Genomic DNA, 20,967 nt, shown 5'->3' with positions numbered 1-20,967 from the left:
TCCATTAATTGTTTGACTCCTGTAATTGTTGACTCCCGTAATTGTTGACTCCCGTAATTGTTTGACTCCCTTAATTGTTTGACTCCATTAATTGTTTGACTCCCGTAATTGTTTATTGATATTTGTGTGAGTGGTGTCAATTATTGTGATTTTTTTCATAGTAGAGAGATGTCAATCTCTTACAGTTGTTTGTTACCCCTTGGAAACCCATGGTTCTTGATTTTCCTTTTATAAAATCCTGATTAGGCTGGCAAGGGATTTATATCCCAAAATCCCAGGCCTTTACAACTAGCATCATCATCATGGGAACATTGATACTGATTAAGGAACAGTAAAAACTCAGGGTCAATGAGGAACAGTTAAGAAGAGGTTAGATGAGAGGTTTTATCAGGTGACAACAATTTATGGAACTTTATGACAAAATAGGCAGCACTTGAGGAAGACCTGGATGTTGCACAGAGACCACGAGACAGTATGGTAAGAGAAGTTGACAAAGGGCTAGAGACAGACTTAGATTTAGAGACTAATACAGACAGACAAGTGAGTGAGCCAAATATGGAGCAGGGCCTGGACCAGATGAAGAATGAAGTAGATCAAGCCAGAGGTCATGTTAAGTATAATGTGAGACCAAACAAAAGTGTGTTTCCAGTTAGATTTAATGATTACATTGTAAACAAGTAGACATGCAATATATTAAATTCTCTTACTATGTAATAGAATTTCATTTTTGTGTCACTATTCAGTTGTTTTGATGAACACAATGTGTTGTGTTATATTTAGATGTATTTTTAAAAGAGAAAGGGCGTGACTATATTGTACATAGTTTAGCTTGTCATGATGCATTTTCTGTATTCGGCACATTGCGCTTTTGTTTGTATTTGTTTTAGTTTGTAATGCTCTCTCTCTCTCTCTCTCTCTCTCTCTCTCTCTCTCTCTCTCTCTCTTCCAAGGAATTACCACTTTGCACCATAGATAAAAAAGCATTGGAACAGATGAAACAATATTAGAGAAGTGGAAAATAAGAATGAGGGTTAGCAATGTTTATCAGACCAACAAGTGCTAAATGACTACACCTCTCTCTTTGTCCCATAATAATGTTTCCATTGGTTATTAAGAATGACTAGTGTTCTTCCTGAAAAGAAAAAAACAGTACACTTGACTATCTTTCACTGTACCTCATCATCATCGTCGTAGGTTGATTTCACCATTTTCTCTTGAAGAATATAACCTCTATGCTTAAGTTGCTTCAACAATTTGGAAAGAACACCTCTCTCTTCTCCCTTCTTGTTACATCTAATTAGGAGGTCGACATCATGGCCACTCAGTTTCCCTCTTGTATGTGTGGAGAAATTGATCAAATTATTTATTAGGCATTTAAGGTTTCTTCCTATATCATTACACAATTGTATGATAAATTTAAATATAAAAGTTATATTTAAGTGCATTAATAAAGAACTGAATTATGAAATCCCACTTTTTAATTATGAAGGTACAATTATCCCCATGCAAAATCTGTCTCAAGTCACAACTCTGCACATGGGTGGCACAGATAAGATGATCATTTATACACTGGGATCTAGGCAGCAGTGCAATCTGGTCCTGTCTGTGCGACTCATCAGCCCTTTCGAGGAGCCACTCTGCTCACCCCACATGAGGAAGGGGCTAGAACAGTTGCCCTAAACATAACCTGCCAAAAAAAAAACCTGACTGAGCAACCTCACTAAGTAAGGTCATCCTTATGCAGTCAAAAAAAACAAAAACAATCATAATCACAGATCAAAACAAAAACAAACTATACAACCTCTTATGGTCGCTGCATGGAATGTCAGGACCCTTCTGGATACTGGCACAAATGAGCATCCTGAAAGAAGAACTGCCTTTGTGGCAGAAGAGCTGGCTAGGTATAACATCGACATAGCAGCCATTAGTGAGTCCTGGCTCCCAGACGAGGGTCAACTCACAGAACGGGGGTCTGGCAACACCTTCTTCTGGAAGGGTAAGCCTGCTGCGGAGAGAAACCGCATTTATGTAGTTGACTTTGCCTATCGCCAACATATCCTACACAGGCTAACTGAAATGCCTATTGGGATCAATGAACGCCTCATGACGCTCTGAGTCCCACTGAATCACTCATGTAATGCCTTTTTCATCAGAGCATAAGCCCCAACACTGAATGCAGAATATGACATCAAGGAGGCCTTTTATGTCGACCTCAACAGAGTGCTAACCTCTATCCCCAGAGAAGATAAGGCTGTGCTCCTTGGTGATTTCAATGCCAGAGTTGGCAGAGATGCTGACATTTGGCAGGGAACCATAGGGAGAAATGGACTAGGCAAGTGTAATCCCAATGGCCTACTCCTCCTCAGCAAGTGTGCTACACATAACCTCACTATCACCAACACCTTGTTTAGGCAGGCCGACAAGTTCAAGGGTTTGTGGCAACACCCATGATCCAAACACTGGCTTCTTATTGACAACATCATTCTCAGAGAAAGAGATCACTGATATGTCCTCATCACCTGTGCCATGCATGCCTCAGACCGTTGCATCACTGATCATCGGCTCGTCAGAGCCGAGCTCTCACTTCACGTCGGTCCTAATGGCGAAGGCAGCTAGCCTCCAGAAGAGGTGTTAGCACTGAGTGTCTGGAGGATCCAGCAGTAGCATATGCTTTCAGAGAGCAGCTCGAACATGGGCTGATAAACAACCCGACAACAAACCCAAATCCGAGTGCTGAATGGGATTTTCTCGACACTGTCATGACAAAAACCTGCACAGAGACCCTCGGCCAGATGAAAAGAATACACCAAGACTGATTTGATGAAAATGACCCAGCAATCAATGTACAAATCGATGATAAACGTGCTACCTTAACTGACTGGCAAAACAACCCTCAGGTCAAGCAAGTGGCTTACGCTGATGACCTAACAGGAGCAAGAAAAGTGGAGGACATCAAAAAGTGGTGGGACTTGGTAACATCACAAGCTCCGCAAATAGGGTACCATCCAAACGCCAGCAAGTCCTTCCTCATTGTGAAGCAAGAACACTACGAACGGGCAATGGAGGTGTTCGGTGGAAGTGAGGTCAAAATAACAAAGGACAGCCAAAGACATCTAGGTGCGGTAATTACCAAGAATGACTTCAAAACCGAGTATGTAACGTGAAAGGTTAATGAGCGTGAGAAGGAAATCCAAGCTCTGTCTGATATTGCTAACACAGAGCAACATGCGGCTTTTGCAGCATTCACCCATGGAGTCAAGCAACGCTGGAATTACCTGATGCTCATTATCCCTGATATCGGACCCCTCCTCCACCCTCTGGAAGAAGCCATCAGTGTCAATTTTATTCCAGAATTAGTGAAACACCTTCACTAAACCCCAGCACAAAGGTCAATCCTTGCACTACCACTGAGCTTGCTGACACCAAACACCAAAACTCAGTCAAGCTCACGGCAGCCCTCACTGAGCACTTAATAGCTCAGAATGCAACAAGTGAGGTGGATACCAAGGAACTAAACAAGATTCAACGGTCTATTATGACAGAACAAAAGCAAACCCAAAGTGATAAACTGCAGCAACTGATGCTGCAAGTGCCAGAGAACTTAAAAAAAAAGTAGCTATAGTGCAGGAGGTGGACGCCTCGAACTGGCTAACAATGTTACCGATGAGTGAAAAAGGTTTCAGTCTTAATAAACAACAATTTACAGTTGCCATTGTTCTAAGGTACAGTAGGCCAGTAGAAGGTTTGCCTTCCCAATGTGTGTGTGGCTCTTCCTACGACATCGACCATGCCATGGTGAGCAAGAGAGGGGGCTTCGTATGCTTGAGGCATGACGAAGTAAGGGATCTCACAGCAAATATGTTGAAGGAAATCTGTCATGATGTCAGGGTAGAACTGACCCTCCTTCCATTGGACGGTGAGAATTTCCATCATAGAACTTCAAACACATCAAATGAAGCCCGTGTGGACGTCAGTGCTCGAGGATTGTGGACGCAGGGACAGCGAGGCTTCTTTGACATAAGGATTTTTTATCCCATGGCCACATGTCACCGTAACATAGCTCTTGATGCTGCACACAGGAGGAACGAGATTGACAAGATTAAGCATATGGGGAGAGAATTCATAATGTTGATCAGGGCAGCTTCACTCCTTTGATGTTCACAACCTCTGGTGGGATGGGACCAAGTGCAAGATGTTTCTATGCCAGACTAGCAGAGGTGTTATCTGAATGGAAGCAGCAGCCCAGAAGTTAAGTCACAGCCTGCTTGAGATGACGACTGTCCTTTTCTTTGCTTAGGTCTGCATTGCTCTGCTTCTAGGGAATGAGATCTTCGGCCCCAAATCCGACAACGGTCACACATATTGACTATGAGGCAACAGTCACTGAATGCCGCATAGATCTACGGCTCAACTAACTCAACACAGCTAGGGTAGGTATTTTTGTATTAGGATACCTAATTTTAAGGTAATAAAATGGCGGCGAAGGTGTGGCTATTGGGGAGGTCCTTCAGGCCTGGATGCAAACGATTGGAGAGTCATCCTCAGCACTACCAAATTTGGTGCCATAGCAAGTGATCTTTGCAATGCCATTGGTGCCCTTGCAAGAAAGCTAGCAACCTCATGCTGCCACCACCTCTATGCTCTGATGGCCTGCTGCCTCATTCCCCTGGATAAAAATCCAGGATGTAGGCCTATAGGAGTGGGGGAAGTGCTGAGGCGGATCATCGGAAAATGTGTAATGGAGGTGATAAATGATGATGTCAAGACAGCTGTAAGAAACCTGCAAGTTTGTGCTGGTCACCAGGCTGGAGGGGAAGTTGCCATTAACGCCATAAAAAAGACATTTAAGCAGCGTTATTGTGAGGCAGTACTTCTGGTCAATGCTTCCATTGCATTCAACATAATCAACTGCAAGGCTACCCTGCACAACATCAAGATCAAGTGTCCAAACTTTGCAGTGGATGTTGAAAACACCAATAGGAACCCATGAGACCTTTATATTACAAGCTTCAAGGCCCTAAGAGGAGATACCACCATACAGTCAACTTAGGAAACAACACAAAGGAACCCTGTCGCCATGGCAATGTATGGACTAAACCTATCCTTGCTCCTACATACAATAAAATATGAAACAACTGATTTAAGCAAGTGGCTTACGCTGATGACCTAACAGGACCAGGAAAAGTGGAGGACATCGAAAAGTGGTGGGACCTGGTAACATCACGAGCTCCGCAAATAGGGTACCATCCAAACGCCAGCAAGTCCTTCCTCATTGTGAAGCCAGAACACTATGAACGAGCAATGGAGGTGTTCAGTAGAAGCGACGTAAAATAACAAAGGACGGCCAAAGACATCTTGGTGCAGTAATTGGCACGAATGACTTCAAGAACGAGTACGTAACGGGAAAGGTGAATGAATGGGTGAAGGAAATCCAAGCTCTGTCTGATATTGCTAACACAGAGCCACATGCAGCTTTTGCAGTAGTCACCCATGGAGTCAAGCATTGCTGGAATTACCTGATGCGCATTATCCCTGATATCGAACCCATCCTCCGCCCTCTGGAAGATGCAATCAATGTCGCTTTTATCCCAACACTAGAGAAAAACCCTTACTTAACCCTAGCAGAAAGGCCACTACTTGCACTACCACCGAGACTAGGAGGAATGGGATTGACTAATCCAGTGGAGCTTGCCACTAAAAGACATCAGAACTCTGTCAAGCTTATGGCAGCTCTCACTGAGCACGTAATAGATCAGAATTCAGCAAGTCAGGTAGATGCCAACGAATTAAACAAGATTCGACGGTACATTACGATGGAGCGGCAGCACACCCAAAGTGATAAACTGTAACAACTGTTGCAGCAATTGTCAGAGAACTTGAAAAGAAAAGTAGGAGGTGGGCGCCTAGAACTGGTTCACAACATTACCGAAAAGGGCAAAAGGCTTCATCCTTAACAAACAAGAATTCACAGATGTCATTGCTCTAACGTATGGTAGGCCAGTAGAAAGTTTACCCTCCCAATGCATGTGTGGCTCATCTTATGACATCGACCACGCCATGGTGTGCAAGAGAGGGGGCTTCGTATGCATGAGGCACGACGAAGTATGGGATCTCACAGTAAATATGTTGAAGGAAATCTGTCATGATGTCAGGGTAGAACCGACCCTCCTTCCATTGGATGGTGAGAATTTCCAACACAGGACTTCAAACACATCAAAGGAAGCCCGTGTGGACGTCAGTGCTCATGGATTCTGGACGCAGGGACAGCGAGTATTCTTCGACATGAGAATTTTTTATCCCATGGCTGCATGTCACAGTAACCTAGCTCTCGATGCTGCAAACAGGAGGAACAAGAACAACAAGGTGAGGGCATATGGGGAGAGAATTTAGAATGTTGATCAAGGCAGCTTCACTCCTCTAGTGTTCACAACCTCTGGTGGGATGGGACCAAGTGCAAAATGCTTCTATGCCAGACTCGCAGAGGTGTTATCTGAACAGAAGCAGCAGCCCAGAAGCTATGTTACAGCCTGGTTGAGATGTCGACTGCCCTCTCTGCTTAGATCTGCATTGCTATGAGTCAAGAGTCACAGAATGCCGCATAGATCTGCGGCTCAACTAACTCAACACAGCTAGGGTAGCTACTTATGTATTAGGATAGTTTATTTTAAAGTAATAAAATAGCAGCAAAGGTGTGGCTATTGGGGGAGGCTGAAGGCCACGTGTCAAAAAAAAAAAAGGAAAAGTAGTACAGTAGTGTCGGGATATATTGGGTCCAACGATGTTCGCTATATACCAAATCGCGAAATATAATTACAGCTCCTCCCCGACTTACGACCTACACGACTTACGACCACCCAGACATACGACCGCCTCAGTCGTACCAAAATTTTGTCAAATTACATATTTTCGAGTCCCAACGTCAGTGATTGCGCTGTGTACTGACAAAATTTTCGTTTGTAATTCATTTTAAAATGGCTGGCAAGCTTAAAAGTGAGAGTTTTGTGGTGCTAAGAAGAAAAAGAGACACCCATTTTAGATTTTCTATGTATTAATTAAGCATTTTCGACTTACGACCATTTTGACTTACGACCTGGATTTGGGTCCCTAACTCCATCGTAAGTCGGGGAGCAGCTGTACATGTAATCGATGGGTAAAATAGGGTTAGGTTCTGGAGGCCCAAAAAAGTGATTAAACTTGACTTAACGAGCTCATTTTCTTTCTAAATAAAAGCACCAATGAACACTAGACTCGGGAACAACAGGCTATTTCAATATCAATATCAAGGAACACCGATTTAGGAAGACCAGACTCGGTAGCTGATGCACCATCCTGGGAACACCATACTCAGCAGTAGATGCCACACTGTCACCCTCACTTGACAATCCCACACCAAAAATATTAGTTACAGTATTAAATCTTTTCCATTAAGCTTTCCATTATCTTCACTTCACTTTTCATGTCACTAGCAACCCATTTACACTCACCTTAGAAGACGTAATCTACAGCAGTCGACTGCTTTCTCGTCACTCACTCAGAAAGACTGAGCAGGCAAGCGTGATTGCGTGAGTGCCTCTGGTGAGCAAATAACGCATTTGTTTGCCCTGGCAGTATATTTGAAATATTTCCTGCCCGATTTCCCTCGCGAAATAAAAAAAATATCTCTATATATAGGAAAATGTCGATAATTTTGGTAGCAGCGATATAAAAATTTTTTTTATATAAAGTCGCGATACATCCTGACCCTACTGTAGTAGTAGTAGCATTAGTAGCAGCAGCGTACTGCCACCACCTCCATGCTCTGACGGCCTGCCGCCTCATTCCCCTGGATAAGAATCCAGGATGTAGGCCTATAGGGGTGGAGGAAGTGCTGAGGTGGATCATCAGAAAATGCATAATGGAGGTGGTAAAGGATGATGTCAGGGCAGCTGCAAGAAACCTGCAAGTTTGTGCTGGCCACCAGGCTGGAGGGGAAGCTGCCATCCACGCCATGAGAGAGATATTTGAGCAGCGTGATTGTCAGGCCATTCTCCTGGTTGATGCTTCCAACACATTCAACATACTTAACCGCAGGGCCACACTGTACAACATCAAGATCAAGTGTCCAAGCTTTGCAATGTATGTTGAAAACACCTATAGGAATCCATCAGACCTCGATATAGTAAACACTCAGGAAATCAGTGAGCCATGAGACCAGGTTGGTGGGCAGCCCTAGTGCAATGGCCTTGTTGATAACAGTGCAGTGATCAACAAGGTCAAAAGCCTTCCTGAAGTCAACAAGGGCAATGGCCAGTAATGTCTTACGTTTCTCCAGGAATTTGTGCAGAAAATCCAAGAAGCTAACTAAGCAGTGTGATGTAGAGGAGGTCCTCAGATTGCCAAATTGCTGTGGATCAATTGACTGATAAATACTAGCAAATGCCCATTCAAAAACAAGTCTTCACAGAGTAGACTGGGTATGGGGATAATGGCAACTGGCCTGAGGTCGTAAGGGGACTGTGGGGTGGGGACATTGGGGATAGGGGTGAAAAATGTGATTTTCCATTCATTAGGGCATTTGCTTTGTCTGAGGGATGCATTAATAATGGAACAGAGGGGGTTGGCAAGTTCGACTGCAAACTCCTTGTAAATTTTGATTGGGAGGTCAATTGGGGTTGTAGAGCATTTGGATTTAAATTTCAGGAGTTTGTTGGCAATTTCAAATGGTTGAACACTGGGAGGGGGGGAGGGGGAAGGTAAGTAGGCCGGGAGGAGAGCGAGGTCAAGACTGGGTAGGGCATGAGATTTGGTAGCAAAGTGGTTATTAATTATCTCAGCTGCCTCTTCACTTGGTAAATGGGAAATGAAAGGAAGCGTGGGAGACTGACGGTTAAGATCATAGAGATCTTTTACCTTAGAGTAACACTGACCGAGGCCGACCTCCTTGAGGCCGTGCACTTTCCTGGGATAATAAGACTTCTTGGCTGACTTGATGTCCCTGATGCCCTGGTTACGTAGACTTTTGCACAGACGGTTGTTGGTGTAGTATGCCTTGTTGCACTGCTCAATTAGTCTTTTGATACGGGGTGTAATCCACGGGACATCATCGGGGTGGATCTTTAATGTCTTGGCTGGAAAGAAGTGGTGGTAGGCTTTGGTGATAGTGTCCAGGTAATTATCCCACTTGTTCTGCACATCGTCTACCGTGATCACTTCAGTCCAGGGATACCAAGTCACCCATTGTCTGAAACGCCTCATGGCAGAGTCAAGGGTAGGTCGGTAAGGCCTGGTGACAACTGCCGGTCGTGAGATGGTAGGTGAGGGTGACCACAGTAAAGATAGGTGGGTGCTCCTCCCCATGCGGTCACCGGCTGGAGGGGAAGGTAGTGGTTGCCAAGATCAGTCATGATGAGGTCCAGGATGGCATTCCCATGTGTAGGAAAGCCAACTATCAGTGCAACGTGGAGGTGTTGGGTGATGTTGCTCATGTCTAACTCATTAAAGTCACCGCATATCACTAGTTTGGCACATGGAAATCTGGATCTCAGGGAGTCAGCAGTGTTTATTATATGAGTAATCAGTACATTGGCGGTAGGTTAGCGCGGGGGGTGATAAGCCACACAAACAATGATGGAAGCAAGTTGGTGGGGGTGAGAAGTGGGAGTGACCTTAACCCACAAAGCTTCTACATCTTCAGGTACATTAACACCTAGGTGTGATGGTTTAAGGTCACTGTGACAGTACAGCACTATACCACCACCTTTCCTGTCCTTTCTAAGGTGGTGAAATAACTCATAGTTTTCTATGGCACAGATCTCAGGAACAATTTGCCATGCCTCGGTAATCACCACAATACCTGCACCAACTGACTTCACTGTAACACTGACCTCCTCCACCTTGTTGCATAGAGATGTAACATTGGACAACAATAGGGATGATAGGCTGTACCATAGTCGCGGAACTTCATAGTGAGCACACTGTCTTTCAGGCACTGGCTTGACTTTCTTATGCTTGCTCGGCGTGATAATAGGGATTCGTCTGAGAATGCGGCGACCTTGTCTGTAGCCGTGGACAAGATCTAAGACATACCCAGTTTCGCAGTCACACAGCATGAAGAACTTTATCTCAAAGCGATGTCGTTTGGAGGGAATGTATTGTCTAAAAACAACACGTCCTCTGAAAAGCACCAAAGACTAGTCCACCACTACATTCTGAAATGGTCTGAAGAACTTCATGAATCATTCCTTCAGCATCATAAAAACTTTCCATATTTTCCAGAGTCGATCACCAGCCACATGGTTGTTGTTGTCTACTAAGTGTACATAATACAGGATGGAGACAAACCAGTCTCTTGACATGAATTTAGAAAACAATGGAGTTGCTGTGATGTCGTCATGAGATCCCATACTCCTGTTTTTTCACATGTGCCATTAGCATTAGTAATGCAAAAAACACATACAGTTTGGACACAACAACATCAGTCCAGCATCACCTGTAAGGTGAGGGGCCAGGGCCGGGGTCAGCATCACACGTGTACTGATAAAATTTATTTGTTTCCATACACCTGAAGTCCATGAATGCACCATCAAAGAAAGAACAAGAGTAGTCCATCTCACTTGGTTCCTCTGTACAAGGAAATTCAGGAGTTGATTATCTGAAAGCAGAGATGTCAGGCTGGATATTACTGTCATCAGACTAAATAAATGCATCCATTGTCCCTACTCTGGGCCTGGAGCGCGTGGCGGGTATACTCTGTCCTGGCTGTGCCTCGCTGCCAGCCTCAACATCACCACTTGTCCCAACAACATTGTCTAACTAGAAGCTATCCTCAGGATCACTTGGCATAAAATCACTGTCTTCATCACCACTTTCACCAGAATCGCACACTACAGCACTCACATCAAATAGTTCTGTACGTATCTCACTATCATCCAACCCACGGTGGCAATGCTTGATTGGGGTGGAAGCTGCTGGCAACCTAAACAAGAGGTTGAGAGGCGACTCTCCATGACGACAGGGGGAATGGGTACTGACCGTGCTGAGCCCACCCATGCTCCCCTCCGTGTGCTGTGACAAACAAATAGCTATGCTAGAACGTGTTAACCTGCAATGGGCAATCAAACAGTGGCAGCAAAAGGATAGCGTTCTGTTACGTCACCCGGAGCGTAAGGGTTAAGGCAGAACAACTACTGAATCGACTGTGGTCCAAGGTAATCTATACCTTAGTATTGGGAAGTAAGGTAAATTTGCCAAAACTACCTCTACCACTCTCACAGTTTGAGCTAAAGCACGGCATACTTTATCGCCCAGTAAAAACACAACAAGAGTCAGTCTCTCAAATTGTTATTCCTACATCATTGAAGGAAAACATCCTCACCCTCTTCCATGATGCACCCCAAGCTGGGCATCCAGGGCGAGACAGATGTCTAACAGAAATTAGACGAAATATTATTGAAACACTTTGAGGACCGACATCAAGCATCACATGGGAACAACGATGGATCCTGCTCCAATCTTAGAATACCCGATGCCTGAACGTCCATGGGATACAGTGCGATCGATTTATTGCAACTACCAAAAAGCCATGAAGGCTCGAATTACATACTTCTGTGCAATGACCGCTTCTCCAGATTTGTGGTACAGTACGCCCGGATAATTCGCAGATTTTTATTTCAATGTCCTCTATTATTCGCAGAGGACACCCTGGATGTACCCAAGAATATCTGTGGGTAGTATTAAAGTTGCTGGCATTTTCATGGCCAGGACAGAGAGACATTCGTTCTAGAGACAGTAATTTCCTTTACTTGTATTGTATTGTATTGTATGTGTGTGTGTGTGTGTGTGTGTGTGTGTGTGTAGACATACATACTGTACACAAAACACATACAAACAAATAATAATGGGAAAATACTCTCACAAATAAGCAGAAAAACATTATAAAAAATGTTGAGTCTACCTTCAAGTGTACTCTGTGCTTTATTAATAACAAAGCACGGAGTGGACTTGAAGGTAGACTCAATATTTTTAATACGTTTCTTTCTGATTGTATATATGTACAGTACAGTATAGTCTCGATTTAGACGGATTTTTTATACGCGGCTGGTCATTCACGTGGCACCTGTCCAATTATTAGTTACGCGGTACATTCCTGAATTTACGCGGGAAGCGGCACGGACAAGCTGCGCGCTAGGTCACTCTTACATCACCGCTGAAGTCAGATGATGTTTCAGACTATGATTGGGCCACGCATCCTTACCACCCACGCATCCCCTCCGCCGCGAGATGTGATTGGTCTATTTAACCTTGCTTGCCCAGTCAACAAAACATTACCGAGTTTTCACCCGCCACCCACCACAGCCAGCCCAAGTCAGTGAAAGTGAGGATATGAACTTTGAGGGGTTTGACAAGGAGGCCCTGCAAGCCTCTGTGGTGGATAGTGATACAGGTGATACAAGTGATACAGGTGAGGGCCAATAATCTGCCCTCTGCCTCAGAACCAACCCTCCATCCCCGTGTACCCAGCCATCTCTTCTACTAACGTAATTGTTAAAAAACCCTAATATTATTTATATTTCTCTTAAATATTAATTGTGTGCATACCATCATAAAATTAAGATGTTATTTTTACTACAACGTACGTATTGTGTCGGAAAAAGGGTAGTCTGGGGGTCGGCCCAGTCTCTATTTCAATTAATCCCATATGTTCTGTTATTTCGTTTACGCATTTCGCGTTATACGCAGACCTCCATGGATTTAATTGACCGCGTAAAACGAGACTATACTGTATTGTATTGATTATAGGTGTGTGTGTGTGTGTGTGTGTGTGTATATATAGACACACACACACACACAAAACACATATGAGTATATAATAATGGGAAAATCATCTCACAAATAATAAGAAATAAATGTATATTAAAAATGTTGTGTCTACCCTCAACTCCATTCCATGCTTTGTTATTAATAGAGCACGGAGTAGATTTGAGGGTAGACTCAACATTTTTAATAATTCTTTTTCTAATTATTTGTGAGAGGATTTTCCCATTATTATTTATTTGTATGTGTTTCATGGACTTAAATACAATACAGGTAAAAGAAATAATTGTCCTAAGGGCAAACACATAAAGGGAATATAAATTTCTTTGTACACAGGTAAAAATGTACCCCCCGCCAGTCAGTAAATGCTATGCGCAGCCATTTTGAGAACCAAACTCCCGCGAATTTAAAGGGCATGCTGTACTAGCACCACACCAGATCAAGTCTGCCGAAGCAGTGGTTCATGTATTAGTCACTCATCTCATCTGTCCTTTTTCTACACCTTGAGTGATACTCTCAGATAACAGGGCAGAATTTAAGAATCAACTCTTGATAGCAATATATCAACAATACGACATCACACAAACCTTCACAACCACCTACCAATCAATCCTCAAATGGATTGGTCGAGCGTACAAATAGCAAAATCTCTTGAGATTCTCCGACACGTGGTGAATCCGATGCACAGTTCCTGGGAGGACTGGCTTCCACAAGTTGCAGCATCTATTAATGGACCTCTCAATAGTTTTACAGGCAAATCGCCATACTACATAATTTATGGCACTGATAAATGCTTGCCCTATGATCAACTAGCAGGAACCCCACAACCTGTGTACAACATGGATGACTATGCCAAGAAGCAAATCAATGTTTTCACAAGCATCCATGGAAAAGTACGAAAACATTAAGCAGCCTCACATGCTGAAATGATCTGCAAGCAACATAAAAACTCTAAGCCTGTAACTCTAGAAATAGGAGACGCAGTAATGAAAAAAGTTCCGGAACGCATTTCAAAACTTTTGCCTAAATTCACAGGTCCATACCTGATTAAAGCAAAAGAACATGGAAACAAATTCCAAGTAGTTGAGCCAACGACAAATGTAACAAACATAGGGTATGTAGATAAAATGAAAAAAGTCAGCAGACACTTAGTAGGGGCCCTCTAACGTCAGTCAGTTACATACTAATTCTACTACGACAGCTGCTCAACACAACACAACAATAGACAATATGTATTGTCAAAAACTACGATCAGCAAACAAGAAACATTAATTATCCTCGCCCCTTTCAGGAATGGCTTGGATATCACTAATCATGTTGACATGGAGTGCAGTAGCAATAGCAGCATTCACAGAAGACATCATAAAACCTGGAGCTTTAGTTGCCCCATTGGACAAAGTACTTGTAGTGGAAGACGCCGTAACTGTCAAGTACCAGCTCCATGGTTTAGTGCACATGCCTGTGCACCTGAGGTCAATAGCTGTCCACATTGAAAAAGCTATGCACACCCTGCAAGATCTCGAACAGTCTACCATCTCTACAAACCATCTCACTTTAGAACGCCTGTATAAAGAATCTACTCAAGCGCATAAAGCACTTTGTGGGAAAGCTACCTACGTCTCCTGAAGACATCGGGAAGAATGTACATTCTCATCAGCATCAAAAACCTATACACCCTGTTAAGTACGGCAACCGCAGAAGATGTCGCTAACTTGGGAAATGAATGAACGCAGTTTCAGAAGCAGTCATGAAACAGAATTGGGCCATTGTGCAGTCCTACAAGGCAGTACAGACTCTGAACTCTAAGATGAATGATATTGTTGACGAAACTAATCAACTAATACATAATGCCCATGGATTCACACGGTCAGTGCCTGCACTAGAATGGCTACTCTGCTTTACAGAATACTGTATATGCATGCAGCTGAAGTCTCTGTGCAAGCTCTCACAGTTACCAATGATAGGCTCATAGCTGATTCAGGGAATGAAGGTTTAGGTCATGTAGATGCACAGCTGTTGCCGGTTGGTCAACTTATTGCCACTTTACATACAGCTGAAACTGACTATCATCTAACTCCTAACTTTTAGGAACATGACAAGGGATATTATTACCCCTTATTGGAGGCATCCTTAACGCATGAGGAAATGCTAATACACATTCCACTAAAATCACAGAATTTTAATGCATGGCATATGGAACCATTTCCATTGAAGGCGAATGGCAATCTTTTGGTTCTTAACAGAGAAACTGAACTAAAAGTGGTTTCAGAAGATTTTTTGTTAGTTGCTGTGACTAAGCATGAAGTCCTAAATCATTGTAAGGCAACATACTTACACTTACATGTATGTCCTGCTTATGCTTTCGCTTTCACCCGGGCTGCAGAAGCTACATGTGAACTAGCTATAGTACAAACTAATGCTTCTACAGCACTGCAGCAATGTGAATGCACTCCAATACCTCACAGGTTAGTGTTTCATGCCAATGTCAATACAGGGGGCCCCCCAAGTTCACGTATTTTTACTTAGCGGTTCTCGGTTATTCGCGGATGACAAGCTGGATGTACCCAAGAATGTCTGTGGGTAGTTTTAAAGTTGCCGGCATTTTTGCGGCTGGGACAAGGAGCCATTCGTTCTAGACAAAGTAATTTCCTTTACCTGTTATGATATTTTGTTACAGGAAAATGTCTTCTAGGTACACAATAAATTTCCAAGAAAACTTTCTGATATGCATTGAAAAAGCAAGTGCAAGATGCAACAGTTTAGCTAAAGCACATTTTATAGTAATGTGGTTAGGTATACTTAGGATTTAAACCACAAGGACTTGGTTGGTGGTGGCTGAACAGTGCAACAGCACCTTTGCTTCATATAATTACTCCCAAATGAATAACACCAAGTTATTCACCAAGTGATTCACCAAGTGATTCACCATGTTATTCACGAGTCTAGATCACTTGAGGGTCGAATCAGGGTCAGCTGATTCAGTAAACACGCTCACTCGCTACCACTCTCTCACGCTCCAGAAAGGGGTAGTTCACTCTATTCCACAAGACAGGGCAGTTCACACTTCACAGAAGTGTTATTGTGAAGTGATATTCACAACACTTCCCTGGAGAGAATTCATAATTTATTCTCTCAGATTATATCTGTGTATATACTGTACATGCTACTCAATAAACAAAAAAATGCCAAGAAGTGTTTACATCAAGCCCTGCCACATAAAGAGTTCCAGAACTTAATTAAAACAATTAGTGTGATACCAAAACAGCTATGACAGACTAAGGAGTACACCTCACACTCAAAATCCATTTTGAGTCTAACTAGCATGTGGTAAAGGTGTAGCAGAGTTCCTCAGTCAGCACCCCATGATGTGTGCCCCAAGACTCTCAATAACTTGAGAGCACACTGGCAAAACTCTTCTAGGTAATAAATATGTGGCTGCCACATAAGCTGGTTGTCAAAAATAATACCCAGGAAATGGGTCTCTGTGACACACTGCACATGATGACTATAGAACTATAGATCAGGATCTGGGTGAACACAATGAAAGTAGCTGAAATGTAGGCAACAGTCTTCAAGGGAGAAAATCTGAAGCCATGCTCTGCGGTCCAACATGAAACCTTTTCGAGTGCAAGTTGCATGTGACGTTCAGCCACTGACATGTGGGAAGCTGCATACCAAATAGCCAAGTTGTCTACATGCAATGAGATTGATACACCACCTGGAACTGATGCTGCTACCCCCATTTGATGGCAAATAGGGTCACGCTCAAGACACTGCCCTAAGGAACCCCATCTTCCTTAATATGTGGTGCTGATATTTCTGTGGCTACTCAGACTCTAAAAGTGTGATGTCCCATAAACTGACCTATTATTGATGGTATATTTTCCTGCAACCCAAAATTGTGAAGCTTTTTAAGGAAGCCAAATCTCCAAGCTGTGTCATATGCTTTCTCTAGGTCGAAAAAACACAGACTAGATGCTGGCAATGAGCAAAAACCTCACAGACCGAGGACTCAAGCAGAACAAAAACATCTGTTGCTGAATGCATCTTCCAGAAGCCAGATTAATAAGGTGAAAGAATAGCATTCTTCTCCAGGTAATATACTAATTGCGAGTTATCCATCTTTTCAAACAGCTTGCAGATACAGGAGGTCAGAGCTATGGGGCAATACTTTAGCAGGTGAAGACCCTCTTTTCCAGTCTTCTTGAAAGGCAGGACAGTAGCCTCCTGCCATGAGGATGGAAAGGCACTCTCTTGCCAGATCCTGATATACAGCTCCAATAGAAAGCTCTGTGCCTCAACTTCAGAGTGGTAGAGCATTGAAAATGGGATATCATCAGGCCCTGGTGATGTATCTCCAATGAGTGAAAGGGCGGTTCTCATTTCTTTCACTGAGAACATGTTGTATGTCTCGCCACGTCCCACTCCAAAATCCAGGGTTCCGTGATTCCTCTACTCTACTCACCGCTTTAAGCTCTGTGGATCGAGCTACCATAGAAGACACACCTGCAAACACTGGCAAAACCTTCTGCAACTTCTTGAGGGGTGGCAACTGAGCTGCCATAATTAGCCCTGAGAACTAGGGGAGGATTAAATGAAAACTTGCCAGCTGTTTTCTGCACACATTTTCATACCTGGGACAAGGGAGTTTTTTCGTTTAGAGAGGAGACATAAGAAGAAAAACCTGGTGACAGCATTCTTTAAAATTTGACAAGCTTGGGCTCTGGCCTGTTTGTATTCCCAGTGATAAAATTCTGTCCTATGATGCCGGTAGCGACCATAAGTTCTGCACAGCTCAACAACTGCCTGGCTGCACTCCTCCAACCACCAAGGAACAGGCCGAGGAAAGCAGCAGTGAACCAGCCCATTGGAGGAAGCTGGTTAAGTATTCTACTGCTTCATCTACTGAGGGAAATTCTTCAATGTTCCTGTCTACCTTCGCTAGTTCCTTGAACAAGTCCCAGTCTGCCTTGTCTAACCTCCAATGGGGAACTCGTGGTGTCAGGAGGACTTCCAGGGAGGAAAGTAGAATATGGTAATGGTTACTTCCTCTGAAGTTGTCTGTTACTCTCCAATCGAAGTCCAGTAAAGAGTCTGCTGAGCGCAATGAGATGTCTATGGCTGTAGTCTTGTTGATCTGGACATGATATTGGGTCATAACACCAGTATTCAATATACCCAGGTCCATTTCTTCAATTATTATCGAAGCTATCAGGTCACCCCTTGGATTAATTTTTGTATCACCCGAGAGGGTATGCCTTCCACTAAAATCACCAAGGATAAGATAAAAAGAGAATGATGTTGACGAATTAATGAAACCAAATCCTCCCTGGCAATTGGTGTACTGGGAGGGAGGTAAATGGAGCATATGGTATAGGTACATTGGAGGTGAATCTTGAGAGCTGTCACCTGCAATGGGGAAGTGATGGATAATGGCCTACAGGGTACACCACACTTGTCTGAGACAAGGATGGCTGAGCCGCCATGATGCATCTGTTCTGGATTATAAGGAGAATAAAAAACTGAATAACCTCTGAGAGGGGAAGGAGCATAGGCACCTAACATTGTCTCCTATATCTTTGCAAGAAATGAATGTCTTGCCCTGGCTGAGAAAGCTCTGAAATGCCTTTTGCCATTTGCCACAACTACTTGTGTGAGGCAGGATCTTCTACACTCAAAGTACTGAAAACCAAGCACAAAGCACGCCTGCAGGTGGACAATGACATGTGTCTGGCACTCACTAATATCAAGCCCCGCATTGACCAATTGTGCAAGAGCCACCAAGCCCATCCATCCCACTAGACAGGATATGCCTGGTAGACTGATTTGTGTTTAGTTACGTACTTTTTGATATGAAGGTAAATTGTGGCTGTGTTTGCATAGAATTTACATTGCTTTGAATTTAAAACAATAATAAAAAAACAATGAAAAGGAAAATGGTCCTGTTTATTACTAATTACTTCATGTAAGAATAAGTAACTATTACATGAACAGGGTGGATAATTATTTTTTTTTAGCTGAGGCTCATCATATTTGGAGGTCCTTGATATGAAAAAGTTTGGGAACCCCTGATCTAGAGTTTGGGACATGTGGTTTCACCTTAAGAGAGATCCAGGCAACCTTAATGGAGGTTGGAATTTCGAAACAATCAAATGTCAATAACAGAGTTGGTGTAGGGTTAATAGCACCATTTTCTTTCTTGCAGAACCTATCCACTTTCACCACCATTTGGTCTTGGAGCTCCACCAGAAGCTTCTCCTCTGAGTATGAGAGCAGCTCTTTAGAGAATACCACCCCTCAACACTGGTTAAAGGTGGCATGTGGAGTACAGGAGACTGGGGCACCAGGTACCCCAGACAGGGTACAGAGTCAAGCACTCTCCTCGGGGGAAGAGACCTACACTATGAGGCTACCATCTCGCTGGGTGGATATTTTTAGTTCTCTCCCACAAATTGTTACTCCAGGTCCATTACAGGGTTGCCTTCCACAGTATGGAGCACTAGATATTTTGCAAAATCTACCTGCTTGAACACACCCAGTAAGATCTTATAGGTAAAAACATCATGGAGGGTGCCAGGGCCAGTGGGCCTGCTGCGGCTCTTATACTTGGGTATTTGTCGTGACCCAGAGTTACTTTTCCCAATCTGATAAGGCCACATTGTAGCAATTGATGATCCAGAGGAAGGTCCAGGGATAGGTGCAGAGTTGCCAGGGAGGTGTATCTGGCTGGTTATTTATGTTTTCTTTTTCCATAAAGAACTAAATTACTTCATCCCCCCAACCACCATGGAGCCCAAAAAAGGGAAGTCAATGCCAGAGATAAGACCCTGGTGACCCCAGGGGTAGTGAGGGAGTATACACAGGTAACCACCAGGTGGCCAAAATGGCAGCTCCTGGACCATAGGAGTGCCAAGTCCCCTGATGCCCACTTGACCCTCGCCACACTGACCAGGCAATTGGCTTGATCGGGCCCAGCCAAACCACCCATCTAGCTGGAATAGAGGACCAAAGAGGTGTGTTGCTAGCTCCAGGGTGCAGCGTGCAGCGCCGCTCAACCTCCAGGACTCCCGTCTCCCAGCATTATGAGACATCATGCACGGCAAACACATGAGAGAGTATTCCAATCCCGGTGGTCTGGGCTGGAGATGATGCTGCTGGTCTGCTCTCAAAACCGGAAGTAGGATAGGAGCTATTTTGTCTGACCCTCCTCGGTGATCTACCCAGTTTGTGAAACCCTTCCCCTCCCTCCGAGGAGGGAAGGAAGGGGGACCAAACCCCCCTCTGGTACTGCTCATCAGATCATCAGGACTTGCAAGCCCTCCCACCGCATCAAGGCAGCTCCCACTGGGGGAGAGGCTTCTGGAAGAGGTTCAGTCAGCATCTCTGAGGAGGAGGCACCAGCCTGAGGTGACATCTGTTGCAGGTCTGGGTCTCACAACTGGGTTCTGAAGTTAGCAAAGACGTCTCGCTTTCTTCACAACAGTCGGACTGTTATCGCCGCTGGCTTCAGCTACACAGTGCTGGCATTTGCTGCCTGCCTCCCAGCAGCTCAACCTTACCCATACAAACATAAATCTCTCAGCCTACGACCACATACGCCACGACCTCCCTTGGCCAAACGACCTGTGTCATCGCCAGATGTTTGTAAATGTCGCAGCCATAAAACAAGCGTTTCGGAGTGTTCCCGCCTGAAGGAAATCACGTGGACAGGGTTAACAAATTGTTAGAAATAGTTTAGTTATGAGAGTATTGAAGATGTAGGAAAGGGGAGAGGACAGAGCTGAGGGGATGTTTACAGCCGAACGGTCCTGGTTTCTGCTGAACAGACAGTTCAGCAGGTGGCGTGACTGTCTGGCCTTCCCTAATGCCCAGATCACTCTCTGCAGCCAAACTGTGAGCATCACCACCCTCTGCTGGCAGTAGTGAACACACTAACCCACAATCCTGTCCCTGAGTTTTGTGCCAAGACAATTTACACAGTACTGTTGTCTTTTGGAACACCATACTGATATACATCGACCCGCACTTGTAAGTACAGCCTAAGTGATGACATACCCCTCAGTCCCAAAATATTGTGGACTAATTATGCCTACTCGTTTCGGCCTTATCTGGAGCAATAAGACAATGCTGAATGATGAGCAACTAAGATTAATAGAGTTAAGAACTTTGTATTAT

General features: G+C 43.9%; 1 protein-coding gene across 4 annotated transcripts in view; it reads right to left on the bottom strand.

The window, feature by feature from the left end:
- Positions 1-1,090: 1,090 nt before the first annotated feature.
- The window catches only part of LOC121855925 (DNA-directed DNA/RNA polymerase mu-like), a 171,495-nt gene continuing 151,618 nt past the window's right edge, over positions 1,091-20,967 (bottom strand). Inside the window, exon 8 of one of the 4 annotated variants that reach the window (XM_042351129.1) lies at positions 1,091-1,332. In XM_042351129.1, coding sequence (XP_042207063.1) covers positions 1,167-1,332 — 166 coding nt within the window. In that variant the 3' untranslated portion in view covers positions 1,091-1,166. The remainder of the gene's footprint in view (positions 1,333-20,967) is intronic. The other 3 variants (XM_042351128.1, XM_042351127.1, XM_042351130.1) reach the window with 3 other exon arrangements.

The sequence above is a fragment of the Homarus americanus genome, unplaced genomic scaffold (genome assembly GCF_018991925.1).
Source record: "Homarus americanus isolate GMGI-L3 unplaced genomic scaffold, GMGI_Hamer_2.0 scaffold19117, whole genome shotgun sequence".
NCBI lineage: Eukaryota > Metazoa > Arthropoda > Malacostraca > Decapoda > Nephropidae > Homarus > Homarus americanus.
This window is presented reverse-complemented; position numbering and strand designations above follow the sequence as displayed.